Source organism: Zonotrichia albicollis, chromosome Z (genome assembly GCF_047830755.1).
Source record: "Zonotrichia albicollis isolate bZonAlb1 chromosome Z, bZonAlb1.hap1, whole genome shotgun sequence".
NCBI classification, from domain to species: Eukaryota; Metazoa; Chordata; class Aves; order Passeriformes; family Passerellidae; genus Zonotrichia; species Zonotrichia albicollis.
In genome coordinates, this window is record NC_133860.1 from 24,330,669 (window position 1) to 24,346,152 (window position 15,484).

The 15,484-nt window shown below is 37.2% G+C and overlaps 2 protein-coding genes across 8 annotated transcripts in view; both read left to right on the forward strand.

Annotated features, from left to right (window-relative positions):
* The first annotated feature begins 201 nt into the window (after window positions 1-201).
* Window positions 202-13,624, forward strand: NUDT12 (nudix hydrolase 12). Of its 7 annotated transcripts, none has more exons than XM_074532446.1 (8): window positions 312-728; window positions 825-891; window positions 1,093-1,306; window positions 4,460-5,052; window positions 6,014-6,181; window positions 7,189-7,302; window positions 8,673-8,872; window positions 10,440-13,624. In XM_074532446.1, the coding sequence occupies exons 3-8, from the start codon at window positions 1,101-1,103 to the stop codon at window positions 10,548-10,550; spliced, it is 1,392 nt and encodes a 463-aa protein (XP_074388547.1). In that variant the 5' UTR covers window positions 312-728; window positions 825-891; window positions 1,093-1,100; the 3' UTR covers window positions 10,551-13,624. The 7 variants fall into 7 exon arrangements, with proteins under 7 accessions (XP_014129010.1, XP_074388547.1, XP_014129004.1 ...); XM_014273529.3 differs by having other exon boundaries at window positions 842-891; XM_005496132.4 differs by having other exon boundaries at window positions 312-611; window positions 842-891.
* A 134-nt stretch (window positions 13,625-13,758) lies between these two features.
* The window catches only part of LOC102065012 (uncharacterized), a 42,391-nt gene continuing 40,665 nt past the window's right edge, over window positions 13,759-15,484 (forward strand). Inside the window, exon 1 of the mRNA XM_026798529.2 lies at window positions 13,759-14,294. The gene's annotated coding sequence lies outside the window, so the exon portion shown is untranslated. The remainder of the gene's footprint in view (window positions 14,295-15,484) is intronic.

Sequence of the window (15,484 nt, forward strand, 5' to 3'; positions counted from 1 at the left end):
AAAATGAGGCTGCGGCCTCTGAAACTTCTAGAGAAAACATCCCGAAGCCATGTGCCCCTGTGGAGTCTCCCCCTTTATTCGAAAAAAAAAGTTGAAGGACTCCTCTTTTTGGACATAAACTCTGGTGTTGGTGGAATATTCCTGACTAGTCAGGACACACCTCTGGCTGATTACATCATTCCGATTTCCCCGCTAACTCTTCTCCGCTGCCATGTCAGTAGCTGCGCCTTTTTCACAACTACTTCCGCATTCTGTTGCCACCGACCTTTGCCTTCTGCTAGCGCGGTAAAGCAATGCCAAAAATCAATCTGATCATTTCCCTATTACCACTCCTGCCCGGCGGACAAAATGGCGGCTCGCCCTTTAACCCTGCGCATCAACCCAACCCATCCAGCAGCGGCGCTCGGGGAACGACTGGCAATTCCCTGCGGGAACACGCAGCGTCTCAAGCCTGGCGCCCGCCTGAAGGGCCGGGCGTGGCAATCGCTCTCGGCCCCGCTCGGCCCTGCTCCGTCTCTCTCGGGCCCGCGCGGGAGTGGGCCTTCCTCTGCAGCGCTGCCGGGCGCGGTGGGAGGGGCACGGGGCCTGGCCGCCAGCGGAGGCTGCGCACGGTAACGTGGCCGGCTGTTGCGGCCGGGTCGCGGCCCTAGGGAAGCGAGGGGAGCGGGACCTGAGGAAGCAGAAGCTGTCGCTGTGCTGCGCAGCGGTCACGGCAGCGGTGTCTGCGTGTGCGTGTGTGTGTTTGTCTGTCTGTCTATCTCTCTGTCTCTGTGTGCCTGAGTGCTTTTGGTTTAGAAACCTTGATGTATTGTTTTCACACTCAGAATCTTCATTTCCACAGTGAAATCTTCTGGTCCTCAAGCCTCTTTAAAACTGGTTTTGATTGTTAAGGTAAAGTTTCACAATGTTTGGAGGCGGGTGGGACGAAGATTGGAATAATAATATCACACCAATCACAAGAATTTCTTGTATCTGTATTTTTGGTAATAACACTGATTTTCTGTACAGCATTAAAGTTCAATCTTTTGCTTAAATCGTCTTAGTAGTGGGAGGTATACTCTCTGGCGCTTTTATTTTTTTTTTTAATCTCAGAAGGCACAATGACTGACTTTGAAAAGAACCTGCATCAGGACATGGTTTCTCAGCTGCATAACTTTGCTGCTGCTGGTGACACAGCCGGGCTGAAGGTGCTGCTCAGACGCTTGCCATCACTGGTCAATGCAGCCGCAGGGAATGGCTGGACAGCCCTCATGTACGGTGCTAGAAATGGACACCTCGAGGTTGTGCAGGTTCTTCTTCAAGAGGGGTAAGCTGTTTAGTAGAACCTGTTCAAGAGCTCTGTTTTGCACCCCCTTTTTGCCCCTATCAGTTTTGCCTAAGAAGTAAATTTACCAGACAGATAATGGCAGAATTTTCAGGGATAAAGTTCAGGAAAATTTATTCTGTGTCATTTTATAACTGGGTTCTGCTATTGCATCATGCTTTTTATTTTTGCTAAGAAAGTCTAAAACTTATAAGCATCTCTAAAGTTACTCCTTTGATATTCAAGGATATGTTGTCACTTTTCACAGAGGCCAACAGAATAGAACAAAGTTTGCACCCCCCCTAATTCCAACTACTGTATGATAAATTTGGTGTATTTGATCGTTCCACTTAAATTTTTTCTCTAAACTCGATTTGTAATCCACTGGAATCTTTGTTAGTGTAGAATGTTTGCTGACTCTTCAGTAGGACATCACAGACTCACCTTTTCCGAAATTACTCCAAATGGAAAATGCTTTAAAACTAAGTTAGAATCAAATGCATTTAACTGAGTTGAACATTAATCAAGCCCAGGCTGTTCTGTTCTGAACTCCTAGTTACAGAAAAAAGAAAGTTTAGTTCATTCTGTAGTTAATGACTAACTTCAGGCATAGCATTCCACATCCTCCAGTTATTGTCCCACCTACTCTTGATTTTTTTTTCAGTCATAGCCAAGACCTGTAGCCTCTGCTGGGGCTCAGAGTGGGGCATTAGATGAACCACTGGTTTCTACTATAATCAGTACATTCCAGTACATAGAGGGTATCATAGTGCAAGATTCTGTGTATTGAGGAATCTTTTGTGATGCTGGGAAATTTATCAGTTCTTAAATAGAATTAACAGTTTTTTTTAACTAAAGCTTTTCTTAATTGCTCTTTAGGCAATTGAATATAGTTCATGAAATTATGCTGCACTCTCATTGATCTTTTTTAGTTAATGCTTAGAATAATTATTTTGACAATTATAGTTGCTGGTTATACAAACATGAGTGTCTATGAAGATAATATTTTGTAACATTACATACAATAATTCTACAAATCTAGTCAGTTGCATTTTTGTCACAGAAGTGTAGCATCATAGAATGTTCTAAGTTGAAAGGGACCCACAAGGATTAAATCCAACTCATAGTCCTGTGCAGCACTGTCTCTAAGTATTGGAATAAGTATCCCAATATAACCAGTTAGATGGTGCCCAGGCCAGTTCTGACCTTCGCTGCTGGGCCACAGGCAGCACTGCAGTGTTTTACCCCAGAGATACCTTGGCTGGCGGCAGAGTGCAGCGGGGCACAAGACAGGACTCCGTTCTCCTCAGGAGAGAGCTTCTGGCGATGGTAGAGAGAAAGGGAATGGATTCTGCTAGAAGGTAGCCAGATGTTTATTCCAAGAGTACAGAGGTCTGCACTGGGCCATTGCTGCTAACAGAATGCCGGCCGCATGGTCTCATTAACTTTATAAGCTCAGGGACAGGGGAAGGGGAGGGGACAGGTGAGTTACCAACCAGGTGAAGGGGGCAGGGTCTCAAGGGAGGATGACACTTAGACAGGCCAATGACCCCCAGGCCTGAGAAGCATCCTTTGAAATCGACGAATCACACGACGCCTTGCTGGTATGTTAGCCTGATTGACAGGGCACACTCAGCAAGGGGGCGAGGGGGCAGGGAGAGAGGCATAGGCACACCTGGGAAGGGACTCGGAAGTTTAAAACAGGACATTGCAACACACCACAACATCTAAGGATCACACCATGTGCCTGAGAGCATTGTTGAAACATTTCTCGAACTCTGTCAGCCATAGTACTGTGAGCACTGCCCTGGGAAGCCTGTTCTAGCGCCTAGCCACCCTCTGGATAAGGAACATTTTCCTGATAGCCAACTTAATCCTCTCCTGAGAGAAACTAATTTCATTCCCATGAGTCCTGTTACTGGTCATGCGAAGAGTTGCTTTAGCAGCAAAAACTTGTAACATAAGTTTTGAATAGTTTTCTAAACAGTATGCTCAAATTCCCTCAAAAACTACTGAGTTTAATATAAAATCTCAAAATGGTCTTGTCTGTGGTACAGTTAACTGTGTATCAGCAACATTAATATTATTGATATCTTCTGGTTTTAAAAACTGATGAGTCTAGTATTTATTACATAATTTGTCATTTTAAGTGACATTTCTGTTTTACTTACCAATTTAAGATTAGCAAGTAATTAAATTGTATTGTTTTAATCTCTCAGTCAGCCTCAACCTATTTAAAGTTTGGGTTTCTTTTTGGTTTTAGTATTTAAATGTATGTGATGAGGCAACATCCCTTACCTGTTTCACTTTACAGACATCTGGGTAACTAAAAGATCCCTACAGGATCCAGCTTCTGTCACTAAGGAGAGGCTGTATTCTTGATTCTAATTTTATGGTAAATTATCCAATATCCTGAGTTAGAAGGGACCACAAAGATCAACTCCTGCAGCTGTGCAGGTCATCCCAAGAATCCCACCATGTGCCCATGTTTGAGAGCGTTGTCTAAACATTCCTTGAAGTCCAGCTTTTTGTTCTGTCACTGGTCATCAGAGTGAAAAGATCAGTATCTGCACCTCTGCTTGCCCCTGTGAGGATGTTGGACACCCCAGTGAGGTCTGTCCTCAGTCTTCTTTTCTCCAGGCTGAACAAGCCAATTAACCTCAATAAAATGTTTTATTGTAAATGTTTTGTTGCTGCTTCCAGTAGCTTCTAGAAAGTAATGCTTGTTAGGCTTCTTTTTTTTTCTTTGTTTTTTTCCCATTTTGATTACTGATTATGAGGAGCAGACCTATAGCCTGACTTTTGAAGCTCTGGTTTTGAGCCTTTTTTTTAATGATGCAGTATATGGAATTTTAATAAATTCATTGCCTTTGTACTACTTCATGAATTTTGGTGAATGATAATCTGGAAAGGATCAACAAGAAAGGATCAACAAAAATGTGAAATACAGCCTTGGCAAAAGAAGAAGAAGTGAATAATATTTTGTTATCATGATGCTAAATATTTTGCCTAAAGATTATCCCAGCATTGACAGAGTGTCTAGAAGTTCTTGTACCTTAATAGCATCAGATACATATGCTGTAAAAATAATACAGCAACAGGACCTTTCCTAAACATATTTATTCTGGTAACCTCAGCTCTTTTCTGTTTATTCAGGTGTGACAGATCCATCGTTAATAAATCAAGGCAGACAGCTCTGGACATTGCTAAATTTTGGGGGTACAAACACATAGCTAATTTGTTGGCTAATGTAAAAGGTGATCAGAAACCTATTTTTTTGTCAAATGATGTGAAAGAATATGAAAATTATTTTGGCATGACACTTCTGGACAGAAGGAGTGATAAAAGAACAGATTCTAAGTGGCTCAGTAAAAAACAAAGCCATCCAGCTACAGTGTACATCCTCTTCTCAAATCTGAGTCCCTTGGTTACTTTGGGTGGGGGAAGAGAGAGCTCGCAGCAACCAGAAGTAAAGCTTTGCAGGTTGTGCCACAAGGATGTGGAACAGTTCATGAACCAAACTGAAGAATGTACCTTGATTTTTCTTGGAGTGGACCTTCAGTTTGATATGAACCTGATGGCTGCTTGCAATGGAAGAGTTCAGCAAGAAGATGAAGATGGGTTAGTTGCTTGGTTTGCTCTTAGCGTAGATTCTGCTTCTGCTGAAAAATTTAAACAGAAGCATGAGGACTGTTACTTTCTTCACCCACCGATGCCAGCGCTACTGCAGTTACCTGAAAAAGAAGCTGGTAAGGTGCATAAAATGCAGCAAGTACAAAATGCATAATCAGAAAGATACACTTTGGTATTCCCTGAAGTATAATTCAAAGAAAAGACAAAACACTGCAAAGAAATTGTGTTTTCAGTGGTTTTAGAAATATTTTGGTTTTAAAACCTGGTAGTGGTTTGTGAAGAATTTTGTATGTAAGAACATTTGCATTTGCAAAGGACTAATTTCTGCAATGACGGTATTAGACTGTAAAACCTATTGATCATCATGGGTTTTAAACAGTACTATTTAAATATTAATGCACAAATATTTTAAACATAAAGGAAAAAAAACTGTCATTACCGAGTTTTCAGTAATTAAATTGTTAATTAAAATTAATAATTATGAAATTATTGCTTACAAGAAATGAGAACCTAAGTCCTTCATAATAGTGTGTTGGATACTCATTTGACAAGACAGTGTTGAAAATTTAGGATAGCAAAGTGAATTTGTGTTAGTAAGGACATTAACAATAAGTGTTGTTAATGACTGCTATTGTAACAGTTGTGTTTTTACATAAGGATGAAAGGAAAGCTCAACTTGAGCCTTAAGTTTAAATGGAACAATGCATTATTATGTCAATACCTGTAGTAGCCCTGAAATGGTCATCTGAAGAAGACTTGATACATGTAATTTTGGCAGTTTGCCTACATAAAGTGACATCTGTGAGAAACAGGGTATATTGATCTGGATAAATTTGTTTCTGACTATGTGTAAATTGCCCTGTAGCTCTTTAATACTGTGTTCTATTGTGTTTGCTGTGCTACAAAGAAAAAGTCTGCATAACTCATTTTGCTCAACTTCTCTTGTAGCCATAATTATGATTCAAACCACACTCTGATTTTTTGTGTTAAAACTCAGAACTTGATTTTTCTATGCTGTTAAAACTTTAACATGAATTAATATTTGATTTTGTGCACTCTCATTGTATTCTTTTAAAGGAGTAATAGCCCAGGCGAGATCTGTTCTAGCATGGCACCAGCGTTACCGATTCTGTCCAACATGTGGGAGTGCAACCAAGACTGAAGAAGGGGGTTACAAGAAAACTTGCTTAAAAGAGGGTTGTCCCAGTCTCCAAGGAGTTCACAACACATCATATCCAAGAGTTGGTAAGAACATTCACTCAAAAGTGGCTTGCTTTTAAATGAGTTGCTTGTAAATTGCTATGCATGTAGGTCAATTTATTTCTAGTTATTTCAGCTGCTTACTTCTGTTCTAGGTCTTCCATACTACTTGTTTCTCCACAACTGTGGAGTGTTGTGTGTGTTCTCCACAGCTGTGTATGTCTCAGCTCTGTTTAGGATTAAGTAGTTCAGGCTTCTCTTTGTTTCACTAGTCTGTGATACAGAATTGCTGTGATAATGCAAACCTTATTTCAACAACTAATATCAGTTAGAAGTTCCAAGAGTATAAATGAGAATTGGCAGTATAAAGGGTCACATTCTACTTTTTTACTTAAAACTAGATGACAGTAAAAAGGGGAAAAGATCACAAGTTGATAGGGCTGCTTGGACCAATAGGAGAAAATATTACGTTAGTAATATTTTAAAGTTTTACTAGTTAGAAAGAAAAGGATACAATGACCAGAAGTGAGAAAATTTCTCAAATGCAACATCATATGAAAAACTGATAGCAAAGAGTAAATGAAGTCAAAGGTGGAAAGTAGTCAGTATTGACGTCAGCAAAGTGTCTAGTTATTTGGTGTTTAGTCAAAAAGACATTCTTCAGACCTCTGTGGTGAAGAGAAGATGATAATAAACGAGTTTGTTGCAGAAACTGTTGGTATATGCTGGATGCATATGTTAGTATTGCTGATTAGTACTGACTCTTAGCAGATTGTGTCCTTTGGTTACAGGTAATTTCTATCCTGCATTTCAAGCCTTTGGTTAGTAAGCTGCTTCTACTACGCACTTATGTTGCGCAACAAAATAAAGATGTATCTTGCATGGAGGGTAACCCCAAAGTGAAACGAAATAACAGCTTGCTCTGGGTACAGACGCAGTTATGATTTCAATATAATTTTTGCCCTTATATGCATTGGTATGGAATAGCTAGAAGTTTTTACTGCATTAAGTCTCTCAAATGTTGAAATATATTCATTTCATGTCCTTTGCAGATCCTGTTGTGATAATGCAAGTCATCCATCCAGATGGCAACCATTGCCTTTTAGGTAGGCAGAGGAGATTTCCCCCAGGAATGTTTACCTGCCTAGCTGGATTTGTAGAAGCTGGTGAGTAATTTTGTTTTCCTTTATCAAGTGTATTTTCTCAATGAAAGTATTATACCATTACAATTACAGAGAAATATAATTTGTGTTATCTCAAATTGAAGTTTTCTTGCTTCATAATAGATGAGTTGTTACAATAAATATACCCATTCTGTACTTTGCAGCTGTTGATTTGTTAAAAAAAAAGCGAAGAGCAACTTGAGTAAATAAAAATACGGAACAGTTTTCAAATCATGTAGTCTTAAATCACTACCTAAAAGAAAAAAAAAATATTTTAAAACCCGTCACCTTGGCTGGTGATACTTTAGGTGAAGGATTTTAGCATAGAAAAAGTAAGTGTTAAAATCTGAGTTAAATCTGTCATTAAGATAAGCGTATACTTAGGTGTTTAGGGCCTGATTGATTCTACAGAAATAGATAATAAGTAGAAATTCCATAATTCTGAAAGAAAGATAAAGAGATTTTTCAATAGCTATGTCAAGCAACAATAGTTGAAATTAGTTACAGTTATAAGTACCTGCTGATCAACTTGCAAAATATTCTATATTGTGAACAGATCTTTATCACCAGTGAAATTATAGTGAATAAATATATTCAGTAAACATGTGCAGGTTTACATACAGTGACAGCATGAACAAGTTTATTCAGGTATCATTTGAAAAAAGTCAAAATATTTATTTCTGATGGATGGACTCTGTCCTTTAACGAACCTGTAACCAGTGGTTACAGCACAGTGCATGTGCACCTATGTAGGCTGACCATCAGCATTCCGCACACATGCACCTACAGTTTTCTATGGATATGAAAGCAGAGCTTTCCATTGCAGTTTCAATTTACAGTGTTGTCTCCATGTGTTAAGGCAATGAAGAATGAGTCAGGCAAAGGGAATAATACAACGCAGAAATGTGAGCAAGTATTCTAAATCTGTTTTCTTAATATTGTAATTCTAAATACTGATTTTTCAAGTTGTAGTACATGCTGTTGCAATCATACTGAAAATCCAGAAATTAACACTGCTAGCTACAAATGAATGTTTCAAGAATAATTAGAGGAATTATGTATTTTCTACTTAATTTTTGACATTTTAGATATAGTGGTTTGTGTGTATAAGGAATTACCAATTCAGAAAATAAATATTATAGTGGAGAAATGACTACACTTTATTTTCAAAGTTCCATTTTGCTTTTGTGGCTGTTTTACCTTATTAGACTTTTGTGTCTTGTGCTGAGGTCTTTGCCCTGATCTGTGAACTAGATCTTTATAGCTAATTGCCTTGGGCAGTTTCAAATCTTTTGAGATAGTTCAAAGCACAGCATGTGTTCATTGCTTGGAGTATTTTCATGAGCTGCTTGTTCTTTGCCCTTTTTGATTAGGTGAAACCATAGAAAATGCTGTTCGAAGAGAAGTAGAGGAGGAGGCTGGAGTGAAAGTTGCCCATGTTCAGTACATCTCTTGTCAGCCGTGGCCAATGCCCTCCTCCCTAATGATTGGCTGCTTAGCTGTTGCAGTGTCCACAGAAATTAAAGTCGACAAGAATGAAATAGAGGATGCACGCTGGTTCACTAGAGAACAGGTAAAGTTCAATTTCATTTTCTTCATCTATTGATTAGTCTGTGACTGTATTGGTTCTGGCATACAACAGACACTTGCTTTTTCAGCAAGCCAAATAAGCATGTGTACTCTTCATTTTGTCATACAGCAGAGCTGGGATCAGTGGAGTAGAGGTGCCGTAGGGCTGGGATTAGTGGAGTAGGGGTGCCTTCTGGCAGGAGGTGGCCTAGTGAGATGGAGAGTTGGTTGTGCAGTCCTGTTAGGAGGGTGGCTAGTCATATGGGGAAAGCTAGGACTAAGTTTATAGATAATTGGGTGGTTGGGGTAAATGTGTAAGGTAGTAGGCCTAGAAGATTAATGAGTAGGAGGAAGATTATGAGGGATGTTAAAATTAGGGCTCATTTGTGTCCTATTTTGTCTAGGGGTATTATTAGTTGTTTTGTGACTAGGTTGATAAATCATAGTTTGAGAGGCAGTATATTGACAGTGTAGGTTAGAAAAAGATAGGTATTCACAGTAACGTCTGAGTTACCTGCATGCTCATTTTATGATGTTTTTGCCAGTTTGCTCTTCACCTTTCCCTTCTGTGAGATAGTCAAGTTATTTTAACCCGTGTCCTTAGCAAGCCTGTGCTTTTCATGCAGTAGTAATATTTAATAGCATTATTCATTACAGTTTCTCCAAACAGGCATGCTACCAGATATGCTGTGAGGGTGGAAGTTAAAGTAAGGACTCTGGGAATTAATTAGATTGAATATCTTTTTTTTCATGCAATACTATTTTAATACTCTGTTATTAAATGCAGCTTACTATGCATTAATAAGAAATCCTACCCTTAGCTTCCATCAGTAGTTAAAATACAGTGAAATAAAAGGCTGAAAAGACTTTCACAGAGATAGTTCATGAATAGAAGGAAAGGTTGCTTGCAAAACTTAGTTTTCACAGGTTTTCCTATGGGCAACTTAGAAGCTAAGCTGTTAATAACACTGGACATCTGCCTAGCTGTTCAAAGCATTTTGACTGTAAGTCTCCTTGAAGGCAAAGTTAATCACCTACAATCTCAGTGTGTTTCTGTTAACACTGGGAGCATTATTTTAAGGGAATATCAGTTCTGAATGCAACTAGTAGCATGCAGATTGGCGTACAGCTGGAAATAAGCTTCAAAAATGTGCTGAAACTGAATTCACGTTACTTGCAACTTCTTCAGAAGACCAAGAAAACACATCTCCATGGCACTACATGTAAACATTAAAAAAAATATTTTTGTCATAGTATAGAGCACCATCTGGTGGTCCTTGCCATAAAGAAGCTTCACAGAAACCTTCAATAATATACTAGCGGTCTCCGCAGTTCTGTTAGGAAGAAGGTATTTTTTGGAGCACATTAGGCTCAAAAATGTCATAATTCACACAATGTTGGACTTTCTCTGTATTTACCTTGTAGAATCTCTTAGTAGCTCTTTAATGGGTATAACAGTGGCAGACTGATGGATCATTATAGGAAGATCATTTCTGAATCTGAACAATGTTAGATTCTATATAGTTTATAATGCTATCTTCTAAAGGTGAAAAAATCTGCTTTTATTGCAGGTCGTGGAAGTTCTCATTAAAGGAAACCAGCGTTCTTTCTTTGTACCACCAAGTCGAGCTATTGCACACCAGTTGATGAAACATTGGATTGGAATGAACGCTAATCTTTAGTTCAAATAATTGATTTCTTTAAGTTACTTCTTCTATTGAATGCCTTCTTAGGAACAAATTAGAACAATTTGTCTAGTGAATGTGTAACCAAGTGATTTTCTGAGTCTTCACATTGGTTCCAGAGCTAAACCATGCGATCTTTGTAGGTATTTTCTGACCTGAATTAGATTGGGACAAAACCCAATCATTATCCCAAGCAAGCAAACACCAAATAAGTAGAATTGGTACCTTGTTGAGTACAGGCTTTCTTGTTCTAGAATGAAATTATTATGCCTTTTTCTTTACACTTCTTATGTTTGATTTGGTCTTCCCCCACTGGAAGGATTCATAGCATTACAAAGTGGGCTATCTGACCTTGCCTGGTACTTACATCCTCCTCTTTGGCCTTAACTGTTTCTCTCTCATTTTTGCATATGTCCATTTTTTAAATTTGACCTGTCACAAAAACCTACATTCAGTGCTGAAAGCCTTACCAAGTATGGTTATTCTAAAGTCAGTAGCATATGTAACTAGTGAATATGTGGTACTTCGTATCTTTTACATTAATAACCTAATTTATGTTAATGCTCAAAGCAGAGCATTTGCTCGTACATTCTGACTTGGCTTGCACTTACCCAATTGTATGTCAGCCTGAATTTAAAGGTATAACACAATACTTTGTTTTTGAAAAAGGTGTTGGAGAACTATCCCTGAATGCCTAAGTATTAGTGTTTTCATAAGATAATAATGTACTTAACTGATGCTAGGCAGTGAGTAATTTGATTCTCTGATAATTAGAAATGAAATTACAGAATAATGGAGAAGGAGGAACAAGATGTATCTCAAAATATGCACAAAGTTCTTTATGGAAATAGAGATGCCAAGATTGTTACTGCTATTAAGAATCTTATATTTGAAAGAAATATATTAACTGCAGCTATAAGACTGCAGGGATATGTTAATTAAAATATGTATTTAGGTGTTTTTAATGCTACAGTTCAGATTTGTGCCTTAATTTATCAAGTTATTTAGGATAGTGTTGATGTTCTGAAAAGAGAAGTATATTGGTTTAATATAAATTTCATTATGTAATAGTTCATAGTCTGTCATTCTGCAGTCATTGCAGTGATGTCAAAAGGAATGCACATAACCTGAGGAAGTTGTAGTGACAAATGTAAACTTATTATTTTGTGATTTGTTTATTTGGAGTAATTTGTTTTTAACAGTGAATGGTGTCACATTTTTTTCCAAAATTGTCAGCAACCTGGAATCAGTAAAACTGTTGTACAAATCCTGATTGTACTTTGTTTTCCCCATCCATGTCGCATTATGCTCAGCAGTTTCCATGGTTTTTTTGTAAGGCAGTACCTAAGAAACTTTAAAGCAAGAAGCCTTCCTGACAGATTTGGAGTATTTGACATATTATGTTGCTTCATTCTCTTCCTTGTTTTAGCCATATATAAAAATAAATACAGGTTATTTCTTGTCTGGCAGGGAGAAGGAAACAATGCAGTGCTTCCCTTAAAAATTGCTTTTACAGAGAAAGTGAGTTATGGAAAGCTGTCGTAGGGCGCACGTACCAGCAAGACTGCATGGTAACAATGGCAATTATCAGTTGCAGGTTGCTCATAGAGTAAAGGAGAATATTGGAAAGTATACAAAAAGTGGTGAAAGCTAAGCAGTGAAAGGAAGTTTCAACTAGTGCTGTGGTGATTACATTCAGAGAGATGAACAAAGGAATGAGGAGCTAGATGGAAGAAGGAGGATAAAGTGTAGAACAAATATAGGTAGCATAAAAATAAGTAGTTTACGGCTTTGAGGTAGCTAAATGTACATGACTAAGACCCATAGGAATACTTCTAGAACTATTGGAACAGTTCTTGTGTAGAAAATTATGGTGAGTGGCTATAGAGATGTGCTTCTAAAAGTGAAACTCCAAACACAGTATCCCTAATTAAAACTGATGTTAATAATCTGCTTAATTTTTTTTTGAGAATCTGTGTACCAGTATATATGTGCAGTTACAAGGCTAATAAGTAAATTAAAAATGTACACTTTTATGTATGAAGAAAACCAGAAAAATATGACAAAAGGAACAACACCTAATCTCTGATTTTGAGAGTAATCTTTTAATGATCTTTCAAGTTTAATAATTTAAGTGTCAACGATTTTTAGTCTTTATAGATATTCAAAATCTAAGCCAAGCTTCTGAAAATGGTTTTGAAAGTTTCTTTTCCTTTTTCCCTTACCAAGAGAAGAATTCCATTTGCAGGGAAGAAGACAAACCTAAGAAAGCTAGTTAGATAAATTTAATCCATTTAAGAAAAGACTTTTCCTGGCTTTTTATTGGTTAATTTTCCTTTTTTGTATGTCAGGGTTTGAATTTATTTCAAAATTACCTATACATTGTAAGGACAGTTACTGTTTGCGGTTTACACAGGAAATGTCAAATTGAAGAGCCAAATTCTGTGGTTTTCTGGCAACTATGGCAGTTCAGGAAAGTTTAATTTAGAAACAGTTGAAGAGAGTGTAGTGGTTCTGACTGGAGTATTGTATGGGCAACACCTCCAGAAGATCTCAGTAGTTCACCTTACTCAAAAGACAGCAGCAGCTTTGAAAGCAGGCTAATTCTTGCCATGAAGTTAATGCAGTAGATTAAGAGAATAGTGTTACTTACTAAAAAGAGTGGTTTTTTTCTATGCTGTGAGTAATGATCTGTCACTTTTCTCCTCTCCTTGTACAATGGTATCAGACCAAAAATAGTACTCCTGATATCAAATGTACAAGGCAGAAAATTCTGGAGATGTCTTTTATCCCAGTTTGCCTGTGTACTAAAGAGAACTACCTTCTATTCAGTGTATAATTTGAAAATAATATGTATTTTATCTGTTTTTATAATAATTTAGAGATAATAGAAATAGTAGCTTAATAAAGCAGGAAAAGATAATTAGGTCTTTGAACACAAACCAAAATTGATACTTCAAATGAAACTGTAATCTCATGCAATGTAATGACATTCTATGTAAGTATAATACTGGTTATGATATTTTTACAAACTTTGCATTTGTCCTAATAAACATGCTACTTTTAACTCATTTTTCATTCTGGATATATGTAAACACATGAAAAGGAGAATCATTCCAGTGTTGATTCTATAATTTGAACATTATGTTTTCTATAGGAGCATTGTCAAGTCAGTACTTGCCAATTAACTGATTACTCATTGAAGTCTGATTACGTTGAAATCTGCAAGATGTGAGGGAAAAATGGGTGGATGTTAACAGGCTGATTATAGGTAGACCAGTCATGATGCTTCATGGAATTAAATATACTAATCAGATTCTGAGCTTAGCAGACAGAAATAGAAAAAGAAGTGGAACAAGGCTGTGAACATTGCTCCCTCTTTTATCTTTAATTTTAATTAGGTAATCTGATTGATTAAGGCTTTTCAGATGGAGCTGGCGTTTTGTAGCTGCTGGATAATTTAGTTGTTATTTTATTATCTGCTTTATGTGTAAAGAGTTAAATAAGTGATAGTCCTTCATTGCTTCATTGATTTGAAGGATATGTATATACTGTATATCATTGCTGACTGGGTTTGATGGTACTTATGGGGGTAAGTCTAGAGAAAAAAAATTGAACTTGTTATCCTATTAAGCCTTAGTAAGACAGCCAGCCCATCCTTCATGAGCTTAGAAAAGCAGACTGTTCACAGTCCGTAACAGCAAACATCTGAGGAAAATGAATATTGGATTATATTCAATGGTAAGTATAAACCTTTTTCTGGTAAATTAGACTATTTTAATTAGTATTCTGTAGCTACTAATTGTTACAATTCATCATAAATTTTGTTAAATAGAAATTCTGCAGATTTTTTTCACAGTAAGGAAATAAGACTGTTTTCCTAAATGATAAGATTTTTAAGACAGATACTTGATTCCTAAATCTGTATTGGTTATCTTATTTTAGCATCTAAGTACTATAAGTTTAGTGGTATATAATTTTGGAAATTAAAGCCTACTTGTATGAACTTGCATTTGTTAGAAGTATTGGCTTTCTGCAACCAGCATTTCACACTGGAATATGAGGAGTGCTATGATAAGACTACAGAATTAGTAGTCAAGAAGGAATATTGAGAGTTGAGTTGAGAGAAGAGGATGCTGTTGAGTAGAGAAGCTTACATTTTAATTTTTCAGCACTTAAGTAAGCCTGGATAGTAAATTTTTTCCTCCTACCATTTCATCATCCTGGAAACTAGTCTAGCTTTGGTAAAGTACATCCCTATTTCTTTCCAAGGAGAGAAGCATTCTAATGTTCAGCTCAGAAATGCTGGTATTTTCTCAAGACCTCTGCCAAAGCTAAAAAAGAGTGTATGGAATAAGTGCCTCAAATTCTTTTGTCACTCTAAGTCTAAATTGCTCCTTACTTACTTCGTATGAATTGCTCGTCTGGAGAAAGTGACCCTAGAAACTACATGGTCAGGAAGTATGGTTCCCATTTCAGTCACCAGATATCAAATCCTAGAAGATAGGATAGGGTGACAGATTTTGCCCATATTGCATTCTATGAACAATGGAATATTTTTCATATATGACGGTAGTTTAAATTTTATACTGCCAGACATTTTGACAATAAAAAAACTACCTCATTTTCAGATAAAATTTTTATAGTATGCAATTACTCAGCAGGGGTTTTTTGGGGGGTTGAGTATAAGCAAATACTTTGAATTTACCTGGTTTCAGTTAAGAGGGACAAGGAATTCTGAAGCTCAAATAAATTGGATTAATTTATTTGAGAAAGAATTGAGAAAGAAATTTATTTGAGAATGATTGAGAAAGAATTATAGTATTACATGACAGTAACTCCTTTCAGTATAGAAACTCCGTTTCATTTTTGGAAATGGTTGTTATGGTTGTTATAGATGTCATTGCTAATGTATGTTATAGTGAGATTTC

Bases quoted from the DNA above. Each gene is read 5' to 3' on its own strand.
- NUDT12 (XM_014273535.3), top strand. From the start codon at position 1,101: ATGACTGACTTTGAAAAGAACCTGCATCAGGACATGGTTTCTCAGCTG. The intron at 1,307-4,459 runs GTAAGCTGTTTA...CTGTTTATTCAG, and splicing joins CAGGTTCTTCTTCAAGAGGG to GTGTGACAGATCCATCGTTA. The intron at 7,303-8,672 runs GTGAGTAATTTT...CTTTTTGATTAG, and splicing joins AGCTGGATTTGTAGAAGCTG to GTGAAACCATAGAAAATGCT.